The following is a 21,325-nucleotide window of genomic DNA, read 5'->3' as shown; positions in this document are numbered from 1 at the left end:
CCACTATGTCAACCTACCGTGGTAGAGCTCAGAGGTCGATCCCTGGCAAAGGGATCGCGAGCACCGTGATGTTAAGTCCCGCAGGCTCCCGCGGTGGAGCTCTCAAAGTCGGACTCCAGCAAAGGCCGGCAACTCCGCGATGTTAGGCAGCAGTGCGAACAGAGATACGATACGGAACAAAATCGCACCTACGTCGAGGTAAGAGATTGGAAAAGGTTTCCCCCAACTCCCCCCTCCCCCCTACCCTCCACATAAAGCAAGCTAAAGAACACTAAAAACATACATTTAACACATACATACAAACAAACAACAAAAGAAGGGACAGACAGACGGTTGGCAAGGCAGCCATTGCTGGCGCCCCCTGGTGGTCATGGGGAGAACGTGCAAACTCCATACAGGTTAGCATCCGTAGTCAGGATCAAACCCGGGTCTCTGGTGCTGTAAGGCAGCAACTCTGCCGCACATTGACTTGAATGGGCTCTAATTTGATAATTTGTGTTGAAGACCTCTCTAAAATATGTATCATTTTGCTCTTTTAATTGTCTCCTTATCCTGTTAATCAATCCTTTCATGTATTTAACAATTTCAGCAGCAGATGTATGGAATGAGCTGCCAGAGGAGGTAGTTGAGGCTGGTACAATCGCAATGTTTAAGAAACATTTTCACAGATCCATGGATTCTTCCCTCCTCTCTGCCCCACCAGGAATCCCGCCTATTTCTCCTCTCGACCCCCCCCCCCCCCCCCCCCCCGCTACTGGCTTCACAACCCGCAACTCTACAAAACCTCTCATACCTTCTGCTCTTATCACTGGCCTTTTTCCAACAATGTGCCTATCATCGCCCCCCCCCCCCCCTCGCTTATCTGTTACCTGCCACGCTTTGTCCTGTTTCTCCCCTTTTCCAGCCTTCTTCTCTTCTCCCCTCCAGCCCCCCCCCCCCCCCCCCCCCACGCCCCGACAATCAGTCTACAGAAGGGTCGCGACCTAAAGTGACACCTGTGTATATTCTCCAGAGATGCTGGCTGACCCACTGAGTTACTGACCCTTTCTTCTTGACCCTACCTCATTCGGGTCTTCCAATGCTGTACTTCAATATTCTTTTGCACCACACGGATTTTGCAGTACAATCTTGCACCGTTCTGCTGTTTCGCACATCAATGTAGTCACTGCCGTATTAATCATTACCGTATGCCTACCTTTCACTCTGTAGGCTTAATGTGAGCAGGGAATTTCATTGCACTCTGGTAGATATGACAATAAACTAATTTAATCTGCAGATATTTTGCAGCTCAACACTGCAGCTAATTTCCTCCCTTACCCTTGCAGCCAAGAGGAAACTCCACCGATGCTATTTAAGGAACTCGTTCATTATTTATTTCCTCTGGATGTTCCTTCAATCAATACAACAGTTGCTTTCTGTAGTTGTTTAAAGATACAGAGATCCAGAGGGAGCGGAAGGGGGTGAGATGAGGGATTTTATTTTTGGCCATCAGCAAAATATTCTTTTGTGTGGATCAAGAAGGGAAGTCGTGGAGTTATTCATTCAGTCGAAATTCTTTTTTTTATCAGTTCATAAGTCATCGGAGCAGAATTCTTTTCATGACTGAAAAGTCTACTCCGCCATACAATTACGGCTGACCTGTACGCAACAAAAGGTTTTCACTGCACATGACAATAAACAAGAACTAAACTGAACTGTTCTATCTTTCCCTCTCAACCACATTACCCTGCCTTCTCCCCATAACCCATGACACCCGTACTAATCAAGAATCTGTCAATCCCGCCTTAAAAATATCCACCGACTGGGCCTCCTCAGCCTTCTGAGGCAATGAATTCCACAGATTTGTAACACTCTGACTAAAAAAATTCCTCCTCATCTCCTTTCTAAAGGTACGTCCTTTCATCCTGAGGCTGTGCCCTCTGGTCCTAGACTCTCCCACTAGTGGAAACATCCTCAATTCAGGAGTAGATGCCAGGTCCCATGGACAGTTATTTTATTGAGCATGTGATGGAAGATGAGAGTGTTAAAGGAGGGCTGAAGGTTTAGAAGTTTGAATTGGAGCTAGAGAAAGGAAGGGAAACAGCAGAGATGCAGAGTAGATGGTCTCAATCTTGGGGCAAACAGCCCCCCTCCCTCACCCCCTTTTCCCCCTCCTTTCCCCATGCCTCAGCTGGATCTGTATCCATTTCTCCCCCCCCCCCCCATCCCTCTCCACCTACATACAACAGAACCCTTCTTCAGGGGGGGGGGGGGGGGGGAGAAGAAAGCTGTAAGAGTGTTGTGGTAGGCCAAAGCCTGGCAAGTAATAGGTGCCGAAGATTGACACAAAAGGCTGGACTAACTCAGCGGGTCAGACAGCATCTCTGGGGAAAAAAGGAATAGGTGACGTTTGGGGTCGAGACCCTTCTTCGGACTCTCAGTCTCTCAATGGTGGCCATTGCCATTGAGAGGCAAGAGTAATCTGCTTGGTTTTATCTTGTTAGAGATAGAATAGAGAACCCAGGATAATACAGCACAAGGACAGACCCTTTGGCCCACAATATCCGTGCTGAACATGATGTCAAGACCAACTGCACGATACGATACGATAGAACTTTATTTATCCCAGGAGGGAAATTGATCTGCCAACAGTCATAAAAACACAAAATACATGAAACATGAAATTAAAGTGATGAGTGGCAAGGATTGGAGATGTGCAAAGATAGGGGTGGGGGTGGGGAGAGAGTCTGTCTTTATCACTGTAGAAGTAAAAAAACATGACTCTCACAGTGCTTCCCAGCTTATCCAGGTGAGTATAGGAGCGATGGAGCAGGTGGATGATGGCGTCCTCAAGCCCCATCTTTGTTTGGTAAGCGAACAGCAAGGGCTCCAGGTAGGATTTAACCAGGGGTCGCAGGTGAGTGAGCACCAGCCTCTCCATAATCCATATCCCTCCATTCCCTGCATATGCATATCCAAACGTCTCTTAAATACCACGATCGTATCTGCCCCAACAATCACCTCTGGCAGCGTGTTCCAGGTATTCACCGACCTCTGTGTAAATAAATGAGCCCAGACCCAAACGTGCCATAAAAACCATCTCTTTTAAACTCTGCTCCTTAAACCCATGTTCTGATCATGCAAATGTTCATGATCTGACACTTGCATGACAAGAATGTGTAGGAAGGAACTGCAGATGCTGCTTTACACCAAAGATAGACACAGAAAGCTGGAGTAGCCCAGCGGGTCAGGCAGCATCTATGGAGAGAAGGAATGGGTGACATTTTGGGTCGAGACCCTTCTTCAGACAAGAATGTTACTTGCCATTTATCAGCCTGTGCCTAGACGTTGCCTAGCCTCTCTCTGTCTGGTGTGGGCTAATCAATTTAAACTGAACTGAATATCAAATGTCCAACAGCACACGCTGGAAGGAAGATGATGAATGATGATGCTTGAGTCTGAGGAACTCCTGCACCTTCAATCAACAGCAGCACAGATGGAAGATCACCAACAAATGACGTTATATATTTACACCATTAATCATGAGACCACTGAATAAAATATTCTCCTTTAACTCCATTTTGTAATCCATGTTTATTTGTTCAGAAAGCATCAACTCCCCAACAGTCAACAGCAACAAAATGTCCACGTGAAGAACTGGTATTGACTGGATCCAAATATATTTGACTAGTGTAGGTCCACCTCTGATTTTCTGGCAACTGTTGGTCCAGGAAATCCGGACAAAATCCCCCACCCCCCCAGAAGCTCCCCCAAAAATGTGGTGCCTGGACCAGGTGGGATGGCCGATCTCAACCTCATCGGGACCTCCGTGCCGACCAATGGGTCGAATTTGCCCCCTGTGGCCGGGGCTCTGGCACTCTGGCCTGGCCAGAGCCAGCAGATCCGTTCCCATAGCCAACTTTGCGGGCCGATATCCGGTCGCCCCCCCCCCCCCCCCCCCCCAAGTCCGTGTCCTCGGTTTGTCCGGCAAAGCAGATAATACGGCAAGGCTCTGGAACCTAAGGTGTGGGAAAATCTGTGGTGGACCTGTATATAACAAAAAACTGATATTTTTCAGAATATAGTCCAACACACTACTGAATTCCCGGTGCTGTGTCAAATTTGCTGGTTGATTACATTCTTATTGTTTCTGGAGCCTTTTAAATTGCATGTTGAGCATAGCTCTATTGAAACGATGAAGGTTAAGTATTTCAGTTCATGCACCTATTATGTGCCGTAATGTAAAATGCAAGAAACCAAGATATATCGGGAGATTACATTTAAGAAAAATGTTCTTTTTTGGCTTGTCGAGTTTTCAATCTTTTCGCTCGAGTTCTAAAGCCACTGATCCCAGTTGCCATTGCTACAATTTAATTAGCTTCACACAATGTCAACAGTGATATTTTGGATGAAAAATTTACATAAGAAATTACAGGCAAATGCACCTTGCTTATTTACCCAGCATAATAATTCACAGACTATTTTCAAAGGAAGCTTTTTAGTTTCCCAGTGTTTCTTTTCTGTTTCTTTTCTTGAAATTGTAAAAGCATTTGAGTAATAATAACATAAGACTTGGCTATAATGGAATCAGAGAAAAAGAAAAATGTAAGTCCACAATAATGTGTTCTCAATACGATAATTTATTTGCCTACTAGTGCTAAATTAATCTTGCTTTTTGGTTGAATCAATATAACAAGAGCACGGTGGTGCAGCGGTAGAGTTGCTGCCTTACAGTGCTTGCAGCACCAGAGACCCGGGTTCGATCCCGACTATGGGTACTCTCTGCACGGAGTTTGTGCGTTCTCCCCATGACCGCGTGGGTTTTCTCCAAGCTCTTCGGTTTCCACCAACACTCCAAAGACGTACGGGTTTGTAGGCTAATTGGCTTGGTCTGTGTGTAAATTGTCCCTGGTGTGTGTAGGATAGTGTTAATGTGCTGGGATCTCTGGTCGGTGCAGACTCGGTGGGCTGAAGGGCCTGTTTCCACACTATCTCTAAACTAAATAAATAAGTGGCACAGTGGTGGAGTTTATAGAGCTGTTGCTTCACAGCGCCAGAGATCCAGGTTCAATCCCAACCTCGGGATTGTGTGGAATTTGCAAGTTAACCTGTGGGTTAATATGGGTTAACTCCAGGTGCTCTGCTTTCCTCCCACGCCCCATAGCCGTGTGGATTCTTAGGTTAATTAGCCCTGTAAATTCCCCCGAGTGCGTAGGTGTGTGGTAAAACCTGGAAGGAATTGATTACAACATGGAGAGGATAAGGTTGGTGTAGGATTAGTGTAAGTGGGTGGTTGATGGTTAACGTTGACTCGGTCGGCCAAAGGGCCCGTTTCCACACTGTGTCCCTTTATCTAAATGGAAATAATGCAAAACTGGAATGTTACTAATAATCATGTGTACATTTGCTTGTACGAAATAAATTAGGTATAGGATTCTTAGATTGTATGTTTTATTTTCCTGTCACACAAAATGCAATTAATCATATGTTTTATTTTAACAAGCTTTTAATGAGTATTTTGTAATTGGTACAGAAGATTTTAAATAAGTCTTCCCAAATTTTACAGATATATATATATATATGAACAGTAAAGAGAATTTTACCTGCTAAGTGGTGACTGATATTAAAATCAGGGCAAAGTAACCACGCTATCCTCACTGGGAAACTAGAACATAGAACAGAACAGCACAAGAACTAGCCCTTGGACCCATAGTGTCTGTGATGAACATGATGCCAAGTCCAACTCTTATCGTGTGGGTGCTCCGGCGGCTGAGGCGGCATTCTGGCGGCGGCGACCTGGATCCGGGGCTCGGCCGCGGGCCAGTGGATGACAATGTCGGGAGCTCGCAGGTCACAGGCTGGTGCCTGTTTTCCGGAGATCCCGTTGCAACAGCTGCGTCTGCTGGACTGGAGGGCGGCAGCTTCGACCACCCCCGGGCTGCGAAGCTTGAACCGCGGGACTGACTTACCATCGCCCGGTGGGGTATCGCCTCGGCGCAGAGGGAGAAGAGGAGGGAAGAGACAGTAACTCTAAGACTTTTGCCTCCATCACAGTGAGGAGGTGTTTGGTGAACTCACTGTGGTGGATGTTAATTTGTGTTTATTGTGTGTTGTTATTATTACATGTATGGCTGCAGGCAACAACATTTCGTTCAGACCGAAAGGTCTGAATGACAATAAAGGAAATCTAATCTAATCTAATCTAATCTTATCTCCCGGCACATAATCCACATCCCTCCTTATCATCAAACATCAACGGGCACGGTGCCTTATGTACGGTGCTATGTACGACAGTGATCGCAACTTCTACTGAAGTGTGAAGTGTGACTCGCTAACAGTTCATCCGCCCTTTGACAGGTCTTGTTTTTGGTCCTGCTGGGGGTCCACAGCCCCCTCCTCACCTGGCAAACCAGGTGGGTGAGAGTTTAGACGCCGACTATCCGACCATGGAGCAGGTAGCACGGGATTACATGGAACTCCCCCTGACCCGACAGATTAACATAGAAACGTAGAAAATAGGTGCAGGAGTAGGCCATTTGGCCCTTCGAGCCTGCACCGCCATTCAATATGATCATGGCTGATCATCCAACTCAGTATCCTGTATCTGCCTTCTCTCCATACCCCCTGATCCCTTTAGCCACAAGGGCCACATCTAACTCCCTCTTAAATATAGCCAACGAACTGGCCTCAACTACCTTCTGTGGCAGAGAGTTCCAGAGATTTACCACTCTCTGTGTGAAAAATGTTTTTCTCATCTCGGTCCTAAAGGATCGAGTATCCTTAAGTATCCTTAAACTGTGACCCCTTGTCCTGGACTTCCCCAACATCGGGAACAATCTTCCTGCATCTAGCCTGTCCAACCCCTTAAGAATGTTGTAAGTTTCTATAAGATCCCCCCTCAATCTTCTAAATTCTAGCGAGTACAAGCCGAGTCTATCCAGTCTTTCTTCATATGAAAGTCCTGACATCCCAGGAATCAGTCTGGTGAACCTTCTCTGTACTCCCTCTATGGCAAGAATGTCTTTCCTCAGATTTGGAGACCAAAACTGTACGCAATACTCCAGGTGTGGTCACACCAATACCCTGTACAACTGCAGTAGAACCTCCCTGCTCCTATACTCAAATCCTTTTGCTATGAATGCTAACATACCATTTGCTTTCTTCACTGCCTGCTGCTGCTGCATGCCTACTTTCAATGACTGGTGTACCATGACACCCAGGTCTCGTTGCATCTCCCCTTTTCCTAATCAGCCACCATTTAGATAATAGATACATATCCATATGTTTCTTAATCACCACTATGATATCCACCTCTTCCACAACCCCCAGCAGCAAGTTCCAGGCACTCACCACCCTCTGTGTAAAAATACTTGCCCCACATATCTTTAAATTTTTTTCCCCTCCTAATTATTTTAAAATACCTGTTGTACCCAGAAGCCTCTTCCATTTCCCCCATGGGAGAAGTGTCCAAAACTAGAGGGCGCGGATTTAAGGTGAGAGAGGAAAGATTTAAGGGGGACATGTGGGGCAACCTGTTCACACGGTGGGGTATATGGAACGAGCTGCCAGTGGAAGCCAGAGGCAGGAATATTTACAATGGGAGCCCCGCATATATACGGTTAGACAATGTGTAGGAAGGAACTGGAGATGCTGGAGTTATTCAGCATCTCACCCATTCCTTCTATCCTGAGATGCTGCCTGTCCTGTGGAGTTATTCCAGCCTTTTGTATCTATCTACGGTTAGACAGTGTTTGACAGGATAGAGGCCAAGCACAGGCAAATCAGACCAGGTCAGGTGGACAAATTAGTCGGACAACGTTGAGCTGTTTCAATGCTGTATAAATCTGTGACTCTAAATATCAATGATTCGGGATATAATATTGATCGTGACTCTGCACTGTTGAATTGACGCAGACTGTAACACAACATTCTATAGTACAACTCTGACGAATAATCGGATAACATTCCTTTCAACGCATATCTTTTTCTGTCTAGTCTGCTGCAGAATATGTGAAGATACACTTGCCTGAGGCCCTGAAGCAACATTTGCAAGACTACGAGAAAGATAAGGAGAATAGTGTGTTGTCCCACCAAACAATTCTGGAGCAGCAGATTCTTGCAATTGACCGCAAAGTGCTTGAGAGGCTTTCTGCAGCCTATGATGAGGCAGGTAAGTGTTATCAGAACATTTCAAGTAACTTTTCACGCCAGCTTTAATTATTTTGAATACCTGTTGTGGATTTTTTGCAGTGATTTGACATTAAATGCTTCACTACATTTACAATAGGTTTATTATTATTGCAACTCAAAGTACAGTGAAAACCTGTGCTTCATTTAATCAAGTCAAACTCAAGTACAATAGATAGAGCAAAGGGGAAGATACAGAGTGCAGAATATAGTTTGCAGCATTGGAGCACATCAGTTCCTTCGACAAAGTCCAATGTCCTCAATGGGGTAGAGGTGAACCGAACAGGACCTTAGCTTTTGGAAGGACTGTTCCATGAGCTAGGATATTATGAACCTTTATCCATGAACTTAATAGAAAGAATGGGTGGCATTTCAGGTCGAGACCCTTCTTCAGACTCGACCCAAAATGTCACCCATTCCATCTATCCAGAGATGCTGCCTGTCCCACTGAGTTACTCCAGCCGCTAGTGTGTGTACGATATAACTAGTTTATGCGTGATGGCTGACTGTCAAGGACCCAGTGGGCTGTATCTCTACACTCAACTGAAACTATGATGATGATGATGATGACACTTTAATGTAACATGTTCCTAGATACAGTGAAATTCTTTGTTTTTGCAGACAATGTACACAAAAGAGTCACCGCAAGGGCACCAACAAAGTTACAAAAAGTACTCATCCCCTTTTCATCCCCTCCCCCCCTCCCCCCATCGGGTCCAGCTTAGTTCTCGACAGCTCCCCCCCCCCCCCCCCCCCCCCCCCCCACGCCGGGTCCAAACTAAACTAAATTGGTCTTTAAGCATGGCCTCGCTCAGCAGAACCGATGAAGTGATTCACAAGAGGTTCAGCATCTACTTTTACATTGCAGCTAATAGGTTTTACTGCATTATATTAAACACAATGTGCCCTGCACAATTGGCAAACAATATAGTTTCCAACCCCTTTGTGTGATTCTGGTATCTGGTGCAGCACTGCAAGCTTGCCATAATTTACATTTGTTTCATCAGCTCAAACAGACGAGGTTTGGACAAAGTGCGGTCTGTGAGTTTGACATTTATGCAAGGGGAGCGCTGTTTGTTGACTCTGCATTCTCTTCACTTTCACCACAGACGTCCAGCAGTTTTTAATCAGGCTTTTGACTTTTGTTAAACCTCATCTAATGTTCTTCGCAATCATAGAGTCTGGAAACTGTGTGTGTGTGTGTGTGTGTGTGTGTGTGTCTCAGCTGACAGTGTAGAACGTTAAACAGAGTAAAGATGAGGGAGTGGGGGCTCGGAAAGCGGAAGTCATTAAAGAGATGAAGGGCGTGTGATATAGGTATCTTGGATATAGGTCGGGAGAGATTGGACCAGGGGGGATAGGATGGAGTCAAGGTACGTGGAGACAGTCAGAAACAATGGGTCTGCCAGGGCAGTTGTGTCGTTCCTTCTCTCCAGAGATGCTGCCTGGCCCGCTGAGTTACTCCAGTGTTTTGCGTCTATTCTCAGCTGACAATGGCAGGACTGACGTGGTCTGTGGTGTGCTGTTGTGTTATGTAGTTAGATCATCTGCAGCAATGACTGGTGCGTCCAACCTTTGGTTGTATTTGCTAAAGAAGAGGAAATGGGCAGAGAAATGGCAGATAGAGTTTAATCCGAGCAAGTGTGATCTAAAAGCCTCCTAAATACCACAGTCATAATCTGTCTCCACCACCACCCCTGTTGTGCATTCCAATCACTCAATACCCTCTATGTAAAAAACTTGCCCTGCACATCTCCTTTAAACTTTGCTCCGCTCACCTTAAAGCTATGCTTTTAAGGGCCTTGCTATTGAGGGAGTGCAGCGTAGGTTTACAAGGTTAATTCCCGGGATGGCGGGACTGTCATATGCTGAGAGTATGGAGCAGCTGGGCTTGTACACTCTGGAGTTTAGCAGGAAGAGAGGGGATCTCATTGAAACATATAAGATTGTTAAGGGCTTGGACACGCTAGAGGCAGGAAACATGTTCCCGATGTTGGGGGAGTCCAGAACCAGGGGGCACAGTTTAAGAATAAGGAGTAAGGCATTTGGAATGGAGACGAAGAAACACTTTTTCTCACAGAGAGTGGTGAGTCTGTGGAATTCGCTGCCTCAGAGGGCGGTGGAGGCAGGTTCTCTGGATGCTTTCAAGAGAGAGCTAGATAGGACTCGTAAAAATAGCGGAGTCAGGGGATATGCGTAGAAGGCAGGAACGGGGTACTGATTGAGGATGATTAGCCGTGATCACATTGAATGGCGGTGCTGGCTCGAAGGGCCGAATGGCCTACTGCACCTATTGTCTATTGTCTATTGCCTTCGAGGCTTTGATATTTCCACGATCCAAAGGGACTGCCTAAGAAGAAGGTGCAGTATATACTTTGCTCCAATATTCAGTTAAAGTGAAGTTAATGAAAGTGTCAGAGCTTTCAATATAGTAGTAAAAAATACAGTGGTAGGAACTGCAGATGCTGGCTTATATCGAAGATAGACACAAAATGCTGGAGCAACATTAGTGGGACAGGCAGCATCTCTGGAGAGAAGGAATGGGCGATATTTCAGGTCGAGACTCTTCTTCAGTCCATCAGTCTGAAGAACTGTGGTGCTGTCTGTCCCAGTCTCCAGAGGTGTTGCCCTGTCCCACTGAGTTACTCCAGCATTTTGTGTCTATCTTAAATTCTCAACTTTATCTTTCAAATGACTAGATGCACAGAGTCTTGCCCAGAGTGGGTGAATCGAGAACCAGAGGACATAGGTTTAAGGTGAAGGGGAAAATATTTAATAGGAATCTGAGGGCTAAACTTTTTCTCACAAAGGGTGGTGGGTGTATGGAACAAGCTGCCAGTGAAGGTAGTTAGAGACAGTTAGACAGGTACATGGATAGGACAGGTTTGGAGGGATATGGACCAAATGCTGGCAGGTGGGACTAGTGTAGCTGGGATATTGTGACCGGTGTGGGCAAGTTGGGCCAAAGGGCCTGTTTCCACACTGTATCACTCTATGACTGAGAATGACAGCCAGTTAGACCTTTGACAAAACACAAACGAGTTTGCTGTTTACAAAGGACTACCATTTCTTAGGGCATGAATTATGAATGCAGAGCAAAGACAGGAAATCAGTCATGCACATGTAACCTTATGCAAAGAGATGACTGCAGCAAAAAAATGTAAACAGGATCTTCATTGTTTGTATATTTTGATTGTATATGTTGATTAAAGTAACCAAATTATCTGCTGAACTAGAGAAAGTGTGGGTGTAGAAAGGAACTGCAGATGCTGGTATATGTCAAAGATAAGCACAGAGTGCTGGAGTAACTCAATGGGTCAGGCAGCATCTAGAGAAAAAGGATGGGTGTCGTTTCGGGTTGGGACCCTTCTTCAGACAGAGAAAGAACTGTCTTAGTATTTTGTTGAGCATTTTAAACTTTATCACTCTTTCTTTAATTTGAGAATATGCAAAATACAAAAGCAGCAATTGTTCTTGTAATTAATGCTTAAACCAAGTTCCTTCACCCCAGTCTGCAGCTGTGAAATAATACATTCTTTATTGGATTCCAGTCAAAAACAAATTGAATGGTTTTCCTTTGCAGTTTTAATAGAAATATTTGTAATGTGCAGTTTTCTGAGCTTCTTTACTTTACACGAGAGATGCACAGGGCTGTCATATGTTGATAGAATGGAGCGGCTGGGCTTGTACACTCTGGAATTTAGAAGGATGACAGGGCATCTTATAGAAATATATAAGATTACTAGACTAAGCGGGACCCGTTGGGTCCCAGCATCACACAGGAAGGCTGGTCATCCAACGCAATATTCCACCTCTCCACCAATTCTAATATTGGTGGCCAGTTGGGGGGGGGGGGCTTTCTGGAGCGCTAGTATGGGTGTTGTGGGCTGAAGGGACTGGTTTCCAGAGGGCTAGTATGTAAATTGTGCACCAAATGGATTCTTGGGCTGGCGTCTCAGTCAATCAAGCCTGTTGTGCTGGCAACTCACTCACTCACGGCTGGTGGGCTGGTAGTTGACTCACGACTAATCCTTGAAATTCTATTTCAAGCAGGGTATAAGGCCACCAAATTCAAGTGCAGTTTCTTACCACTTCTAGCAGGGTGCAAGGCCACCAAATTCAAGTGCAGTTTCATACCATTTGAAGTAGGGTGCAAAGCCACTAAAGACAGCGAGTCGTGACCTCTCCCGTCTCCATCTTGCAGAGACTGAGCCACACCCACATTTCCGGGTTTTATAACCCCCTCCCCCCCCCCCCCCCGCCTACTGGAAAAGGTGTGGCTTTCATGGAGTGATTGACAGGAGAGAGATTCTCAACATTTAAAAAAAAACTAATAACACTTTTATTTTTCATTGATGGGAAGAATTATCTGCACCTGCTCAGCAGAGGGGGACTGAGTAAGATGGCCAAAAATCACAGCCGTAAGTGGTAGCGTTTTATCTAAAATCAATATACAGTGCAAACAAGAAGTAAGTGCATTTACAGTAGTGCCTTTTAACTTCAAGCCAAAGCACCGAAGCCACCATTTGCAGTAAGTAGTGCCTTTCAACTTCAAGCCAATGCACCTATGCCACCATTTGCAGTAAGTAGTGGCTTTCAACTTCAAACCACACCCAAGCCACACCCAAGCCGCCATTAGCAGTAAGAGGTGCCTTTCAACTTCAAGTGAAAGCAACCAAGCCACCATTTGCAGTAAGTAGTGCCTTTCAACTTCATGCTACCATTAGCAGTAAATAGTGCCTTTCAACTTCATGCTACCATTAACAGTAAATAGTGCCTTTCAACTTCAAGCCAATGCACCCAAGCCACCATTTGCAGTAAGTAGTGCCTTTCAACTCAAGCCACCATTTGCAGTAAGTAGTACCTTTCAACTTCATGCCACCATTTGCAGTAAGTGGTGCCTTTCAACTTCAAGCCAATGCACCCAAGTCACCATTTGCAGTAATGCCTTTTAACTTCAAGCCATTGCATCCAAGCCACCATTTGCAGTAAGTACTGCCTTTCAACTTCAAGCCAAAGCAACCAAGCCACCATTTGCAGTAATAGTGCCTTTCAACTTCAAGCCAAAGCTCCCAAGCCACCATTTGCAGTAAGTAGTGCCTTTCAACTTCATGCCACCATTTGCAGTAAGTGGTGTCTTTCAACTTCAAGCCACACCCAAGCCACACCCGCCATCATTTGTAGTAAGTGGTGTCTTTCAACCTCAAGCCACACCCAAGCCACCATTTGCAGTAAGTAGTGCCTTTTAACTTCAAGCCAAAGCAACCAAGCCACCATTTGCAGTAATAGTGTCTTTCAACTTCAAGCCAAAGCTCCCAAGCCACCATTTGCAGTAAGTAGTGCCTTTCAACTTCATGCCACTATTTGCAGTAAGTAGTGCCTTTCTACTTCAAGCCACAATTTGCAGTAAGTAGTGCCTTTAAACTTCAAGCCAATGCACCCACGCCCCCATTTGCAATAAGTAATGCATTTTAACTTCAAGCCATTGCACCCAAGCCACCATCTGCAGTAAGTAGTGCCTTTCAACTTCAAGCCACACCCAAGCTTTAGAACCAATAGTCATTTTTTTTTGCAAGCTTTAGAACCAATAGACACTTTTTGCAAGCTTTAGAACCAATAGACATTTTTTGGAAGCTTTAGAAACAATAGACATTTTTTTGCAAGCTTTAGAACCAATAGAGACATATTTATGCAAGCTTAGATCCAATAGAGACATTGTTTTGCAAGCTTTAGAACCAATAGAGACATTTTTTGCAAGCTTTAGAACCAATAGAGACACTTTTTGCAAGCTTAGAGCCAATAGAAACACTTTTTGCAAGCTTTAGAACCAATAGACACCTTTTGCAAGCTTTAGAACCAATAGAGACACTTTTTGCAAGCTTTAGAACCAATAGACATATTCTGCAAGCATTTTAGAACCACTAAGGGCACTTACATTTGAGTAGACATGTGTTCAGTGTTATTCACAGCTCAGAGAAACGTGACCCTCTGCCTTCCTCCATCTTGAAGAGTGAGTGAGGCACACCACTTCCTGGTTTTATAGTCCATCCCCCCTGCCGCCAGCGGGGGCAGCAGAGAGAATGGGGAATTGTGTAAAAACATTAATATCTCTGTCATTTTTAATCGACGGGAAAAATCCTCGGCACACATGCGGCGGAGGGGGGCTCTGAGCAAGGTGGCCAAAAATGACGGCCATAGGTGGCGGCGTTCTTTCGGAAATCGCAGCACAGATGGCCAAAACCGGTCAAGAACAAACTTTTAGTAATATAGATTAGGGGTTTGGACACGATAGAGGCAGGAAACATGTTCCCAATGTTGGGGAGTCCAGAACCAGGGGCCACAGTTTAAGAATAAGGGGTAAGCCATTTAGAACGGAGATGAGGAAAAACCTTTTCACACCGAGGGTTGTGAATCTGTGGAATTCTCTGCCTCAGAAGGCAGTGGAGGCCAATTCTCTGCTTTCAAGAGAGTTAGAGCTCTTAAAGATAGCGGAGTCAGGGGATATGGCGTGAAGGCAGGAACAGGGTACTGATTGTGGATGATCAGCCATGATCATATTGAATGGAGCTGCTGGCTCGAAGGACCAAATGACCTACTCCTGCACCTATAGTCTATTGTCTATATCAGGCCCTTCATCACACAGATTCCGTGCCAACCAGCGATCCCCACACACTAGCACATCCTACACACTATGGGCAACTTACAATTTCCAGAAGCCAATTAACCTCTAAACCTGTATGTCTTTGGAGTGTGGGAGGAAACCAGAGCACCTGAAGAAAATCCTTGCAGTCACAGAGAAAATGTACAAACTCCATACGGACAGCACCCGTGGTCAGGATGGAACCTGGGTCTCTGGCGCTATAAGGCAGCAACTCCAAAACTTCCTCGGAAACTCTCCCTCTTCTCTCAGTTATCATCACCCCATGGAAGCATTTCACAGCTGCTGCCCACTCGAGTGATCAGTGGTATTGTTACTAATTCTTCTTCATCCACAAGTCAAGAGTGTTTAATTATAATGTACCAATAACACAGCAATGACATTCATACTTGCAACAGCACAACAGACCTGAAAACACATTGCACATTGATAAAATATAATAATTTTTAAAATTCAATGAATTTGGTGTCAAACGTCAGTTGTAAAGTTATCAGAAAAGAATTTGAGACATAATTAATGTGCACGAGATGAATGAATTGATTGATTGTTGGAAAGACACGCCATGCCTTTGTCCCACAGAGTCTGTGCCAACCATCAATCACCTGTTCAATCAGGGTTGAACTGCTGTCTCATTGCACCATGACCCAGAGTTCAATCCTGACCGGGTATTGTCCGTGTGGAGTTTGCACGTTTTCCCTGTGACCACGTGGATTTCCTCTAGGTGCTCTGGTTTCCTCCCACATCCCAAAGACGTGTGGATTTGTAGGTTAATTGACCTCTGTAAGTTGCCCTTAGTGTGTAGGGAGTGGCTGCCAAAAGTGGGATAACATAGAACTTGTGTGAATGGATGATCTATGGTTGGTGTGGTTGAGCCAAGAGCCTGTTTCCATTTAGTATCTCTAAAGGCAACAAATCTAAAATAAATTAATAACCCTGATACTATTGCAAAAAAAATCTTTGGTCCTTACTGCAACCAAAGACACCATGGCGTTGTGGCAAAGTGCTAGAGTTGCTGCCTTACAACAACAGGATGGTCTGCAGGACTCAGTGAGCTGAAGGGCCTGTTTCCACGCTGTATCCAGCCTGCCCAGTTTCTCCTTACAGCTGAAGCATTCCATCACAACCTGCTGGTGAATCTCCTCTGTAACCTCAGCAGTGTAATCATGTTCTTCTTATAATTCTGTGGCAAGAGCCTTCACACTGCTCCATCTGCGCCCCAAACAATATTTTTAAAAGTTGTAACGTAATCTCCTTGTTCTTGCATTCCGTGTCCCAGCTAATGCAAGCAGGAATCTCAAATACATTCCTCACCTTACCTGCCTGTGCTGCCATCTTCAGGAATTCTTGGACATGTACACTGAAGTTCCTCTGCTCCTTAATGCTCCCAAGGGCACTACCATTCATTGTATATGCCCTATCCGTATTAGTCCTCCCAAAGTGCATAAAAAACCCGCATTTATCAGGACTAAATTAATCTACCATTGCTCTTCCCACCTTACCAACTGATGAATGAGTTCATAAGTCATAGGAACAGAATTAGGCCATTCGGCCCATTGAGTCTACTCTGCCATTCAATCAAGGCTGAGCTATTTTTCCCTCTCTGCCCCATTCTCCTGCCTTCTCCCCGTATCACCCTACAGCCGACGACTATCCCTCCTCACACTCAACAACACAAGTTTGTTTTGTTTACAAGAATGATCCCAGGAAAGAGTAGGTTAACCTATGATGAGCGTTTGACGGCACTGGGCCTGTACTCGCTGGAGTTTAGAAGAATTAGGGCGGACCTCATTGAAACATACAGAACAGTGAAAGGCTTGGATAGAGTGGATGTGGAGAGGATGTTTCCACTAGTGGGAGAGTCTTGGACTAGAGGTCACTAGAATTAAAGGATGTTCTTTTAGGATGGAGTTGAGGACAAATGTCTTTAGGCAGAGGGTGGTGAATCTGTGGAATTCTTTGCCACAGAAGGCTGTGGAGGCCAAGCCAGGGGTATGCATAAGGCAGAGATAGATAGATTCTTGATTTGTGCAGGTGTCAGAGGTTATGGGGAGAAGGCAGGAGAATGGGGTTAGGAGGGAGAGATAGATCAGCCATGATTGAATGGCGGAGTAGACTTGATGGGCCGAATGTGCTGTATTCCACAACCAGAGAGCAGTCCTGAGCTACTATCTACCTCACTGGAGACCCTCGGACTATCTTTAATGGGACTTTACTGGACTTTATCTTGTACTAAACATTATTCCCTTTACCCTGTATCTGTAAACTGTGAATGGCTCCATTGTAATCATGTATTGTCTTTCCGCTGACTGGTTAGCACGCAACAAAGCTTTTCACTGTACCTCGGTACAGGTGACAATAAAATAAACTAAAGTAATGTAAACTGCATTGACCAAATGTTGTCCAAAATGTTGTCTGTGTTGTCCAAAACAATATCTCTTTGAAAAGCTCAAACAAATTGATTGGAAATAATGTCTCACTAACAAACACTGACTAGCTTGACAATTCATGCCATTTATTTAATACGGGCAGCACAGTGGCGCAGCTGGTAGAGCCACTGCCTCACAGCGCTAGAGATCCTGGTTCGATCCTGACTACGGGTTCGATCCTGTCTACTGTCTGTATAGAGTTTGATCATTCGTCCTGTGACCACGTGGGCTTCCTCAGGCTACTCCAGTTTCCTCCCATATCCTATAGACGTGCGGGTTTGTAGTTAAATTGGCCTCTGTATATTGCCCCTCGTGTGTAGGGAGTGGATGGGAAAGTGGGATATCATAGAACTACTGTGGACATTTGGTCAGTGGGCCAAAGGGGTCTCTTCCCTGCTGTGTCTTACGTAGAAACATAGAAAATAGGCGTAGGGGTAGGCCATTCGGCCCGTCGAGCCAGCACTGCCGTTCAATATGATCATGGCTGATCATCTAAAATCAGTACCCCGTTCCTGCTTTTTCCCCACATCCCTTGATTCCATTAGCCCTGAGAGCCAAATCTAACTCTCTCTTGAAAACACCCAGTGAATTGGCCTCCACTGCTTTCTGTGGCAGAGAATTCCACAGATTCACAACTCTCTGGGAGAAAAGGTTTTTCCTCTTCTCAGTCCTAAATGGCCTACCCCTTATTCTTAAACTGACTCTTGGTTCTGGACTCCCCCGACATCGGGAACATTTGTCCTGCAATGAATCTATTAATCAATTTCATAGGTTCAATAATTTTGATCTCAATGTGAGGCCAGCCAAAATCGTACAGCCAGATATTGTGAAATATGAATTCAACCATTAAAATTTCAAATCCATTACATGGATGACAGTAAAATAAAATAGAAGTAATAGCATTCATACACTTTAGCATTTCAGTTCAGATTTTATGCTTTTTAATCAAGTTTAAATGATGATTCATTCAAAAAAAAATTTTATCTTCATTTTCTGACTTCATACCATTCTTTCCCTTCATCAATTCACTTCCCGTTTTGCCGACACTTGCATTTCTTCATTTAGTTGGGTACAGCATTCATGCAATGGCTATAACATTTCTTCTCAGTTCTTCTCAGCGTTCCTCAGTATTCATAAGTTTGAGGTACAGTTCGACTAAGGATCAAGTCTTCCCTCCCCTCCATATAATACATCTTACACCATTGATTCTGTTAACTCAGGTCATAAATTGATCTGACTGTCATTCAAAACTATATTAGAATTAATAATCCTACAATTATTGGTGGCACAGTGGCACAGTTGCTGCCTTACAGTGCCAGAGACCCCAGTTCGATCCTGCCTACGGGTGCTGTCTGTACGGAGTTTGTACATTCTCCCCGTGTCCGCATGGGTGCTCCAGTTTCCTCTCACACTCCAAAGACATGCAGGTTTGTAGGTTAATTGGCTTCGGTAAAGATTGTAAATTGTCCCCAGTGTGTAGGATAGTGCTGGAGTGATCACTGGTCAGCGTGGACTCGGTGTACCGAAGGTCCTGTTTTTGTGCTGTATCTCTAAAGTAAAGTAAACTAAAGTCAAGTCAAGTCAAGTCACTTTTATTTCTATAGCACATTTTAAAAAACAACTCTCGTTGGCCAAAGTGCTTTACATTGGTGGAGGTACTAACGTTATACAATAGTGGTTCATAGATTAAATACAAACATCACTACATACATATAGCCCTCGCTCAGAGGATGTCAAGAAAGGCTTGGGAGTAGAGATGAGTGTTTAGTCTCGACTTAAAGGAGTCGATGGAGGGGGCCGTTCTGATGGGAGGAGGGATGCTGTTCCACAGTCTAGGAGCAGCAACCGCAAAGGCGCGGTCGCCCCTGAGCTTATGCCTAGACAGATGCTGTCTGTACGGAGTTCAGTAATCAGTTAATGAAATTAGAATTAAAAGACAAATAAATTTAATTCAATTCAACTTTAATGTAAACTATGGGAAGGCAATATGTCACACTTCACCGGTACACAAAATTGCTGGGGAAACTCAGCGGGTGCAGCAGCATCTATGGAGCGAAGGAAATAGGCGACGTTTCGGGCCGAAACCCTTCTTCAGACTTCACCGTCAGTTTGGCCTTTATTCGATTAATGCTAGACACAATTTAATTCAATTTAAAATATTATATAGATTATATTATTCAAAAACTAGGTTGAATAAATTTTATCCAAATATCTCTCCCATCTGTGACAAATGTCTTTCTCAAAATGCCAATATCACACATTCTTTTGTTTCTTGCACAAAACTTCATAAATTTTGGTGTGATATATTTGATATATTCACAAATCTATTTAAGATAAAAATGGAACCTAATACTGAAATGATTATATTTGGAGTAAGGGGAGACGGGAATAAATTAAACATACCCCAAAATTCATTTTTTAATTATGGGTTAATAACAGCAAAAAAACTTATACTTAAATTTTGGAAAAATGCTACTATACCAACGTTTAAAATGTGGATTAGTAATATGTTGGACACAGCACACTGTGTTGGTCTCCATTTATTGATTTCTTGGATTCATGTGGTGCAACAGTATCGTAAAAATTAAAAGTTTCAGGTATGGATGGAAGATGATCAAGAATATAAAAAATCATCTCCTTGTGGCGATTGGATAATCTCCCTCCTGCTTTCCTTTCTTGCTTATTTATTTTCTTCATTTTTTCCCTCTTTTTATTCTCACACACACTAGACTTTCCTCTATTCTTTACTATCTCTTTGTTTCTTATTTCTCTCTTTAAAAATAAAAGGAAGTTGTACAGAGAATGTATTATGTTAACATAATTTTGGGAACCTGTAAAAAGGTACCACTGTATTGTACTTCTAATAAATAAAATGTAAAAAATAAATAAAAATAAAAAGTTTGGCCTTTGAGCCACTAAGTCCACATGGGCAGATGAACATCCAGGTCTAAAGTTTCCAAGGAAGGACTTAGCGATCAATGTATTGGCAAGGTATTAGAATCTATAAACTCTTACGAGATAAATTCATTTATAGATCTATTTAGTAATTAATTTGGAAAACTTAACACTCAACCTGTTCATCACATTTCTTCTCTAATGGCTACTTAGTCAATGTAAGGTAGAAACAAATTAGAAACCTGATCCCCTTCCTTCTGATAAATTGCCAACCGATCCCTCCTGGAGCTGAATCATGAGAAATGCATCAAATCAGAAGCTTGCAACCTCTGGAAAACAGCAGCCCAGGGAACTAAAATGCCTTAGCGAGGCAGAGCCAGTGTTTCTAAAAGTAGGAACTGCATGTGGAAGCAACAATCGTGAGCAGAGACATCTATCTCTGGGACTGCCGCCAACGTGCGCAAGTTCAACAATGAAAATGGCTGACTTTGTATTTCAATTTCTGTCTTTATAATGGAAAATTGAGACACTAAGAGAGTTCCATTGGTAGGGGGAACAGTGTAGAGGTTTGAAGTCCTCGATCAAAAAATATTAAATATTATCTGTACTTTAAAGTCAGTCAAATAATGCGGCGATCGCTGATGCGGCGTTCCAGCTTTCGGCAGCGGCCCGGAGCTGAGACTTCGGGACTCGGAGCTGAGGCAGCGGCCCGGGGCTGGGGCTGCGGGACTTGGAGCTGAGGCAGCGGCCCGGAGCTGTTGCAGCGGGACTCGGAGCTGATGCAGCGGGACTCGGAGCTGAGGCTGTGGCGGGCCGACTCGGAGCGGAGCGGAGACGGAGTTCCGGCTTTCGGCAGCGGCGACATCACCACGGAGGTCCGCTGGACTGGAGAGCGGCATCTTCGGCCTGGATCGATCGCCTCAGCGCAGATGGAGAACAAGGAGGGAAGAGACAGAGACTAAGACTTTTGCCTCCAACACAGTGAGGAGGTGCTTGGTGAACTCATTGTGGTGGATGTTAATTTGTGTTTATTGCATGTTTCGTTATTTATTGTTACTGTGTATGACTGCGGGCAACGTAATTTCGTTCAGACCGAAAGGTCTGAATGACAATAAAGGAATCAAATCAAATCAAAATCAAATTTAGTACTTCCAGCTACTGCGTTCTGTTCCAAATAATG

At 44.4% G+C, this 21,325-nt stretch overlaps 1 protein-coding gene across 1 annotated transcript in view; it reads left to right on the top strand.

Moving 5' to 3' along the window:
• Nucleotides 1–21,325, top strand: part of ppm1l (protein phosphatase, Mg2+/Mn2+ dependent 1L) — an 83,936-nt gene that overhangs the window by 52,759 nt on the left and 9,852 nt on the right. The window contains exon 3 of the mRNA XM_033031182.1: nt 7,975–8,149. Within this exon, the coding sequence (XP_032887073.1) occupies nt 7,975–8,149 (175 nt within the window). The remainder of the gene's footprint in view (nt 1–7,974; nt 8,150–21,325) is intronic.

The sequence above is a fragment of the Amblyraja radiata genome, chromosome 13 (genome assembly GCF_010909765.2).
Source record: "Amblyraja radiata isolate CabotCenter1 chromosome 13, sAmbRad1.1.pri, whole genome shotgun sequence".
NCBI lineage: Eukaryota > Metazoa > Chordata > Chondrichthyes > Rajiformes > Rajidae > Amblyraja > Amblyraja radiata.
This window is presented reverse-complemented; position numbering and strand designations above follow the sequence as displayed.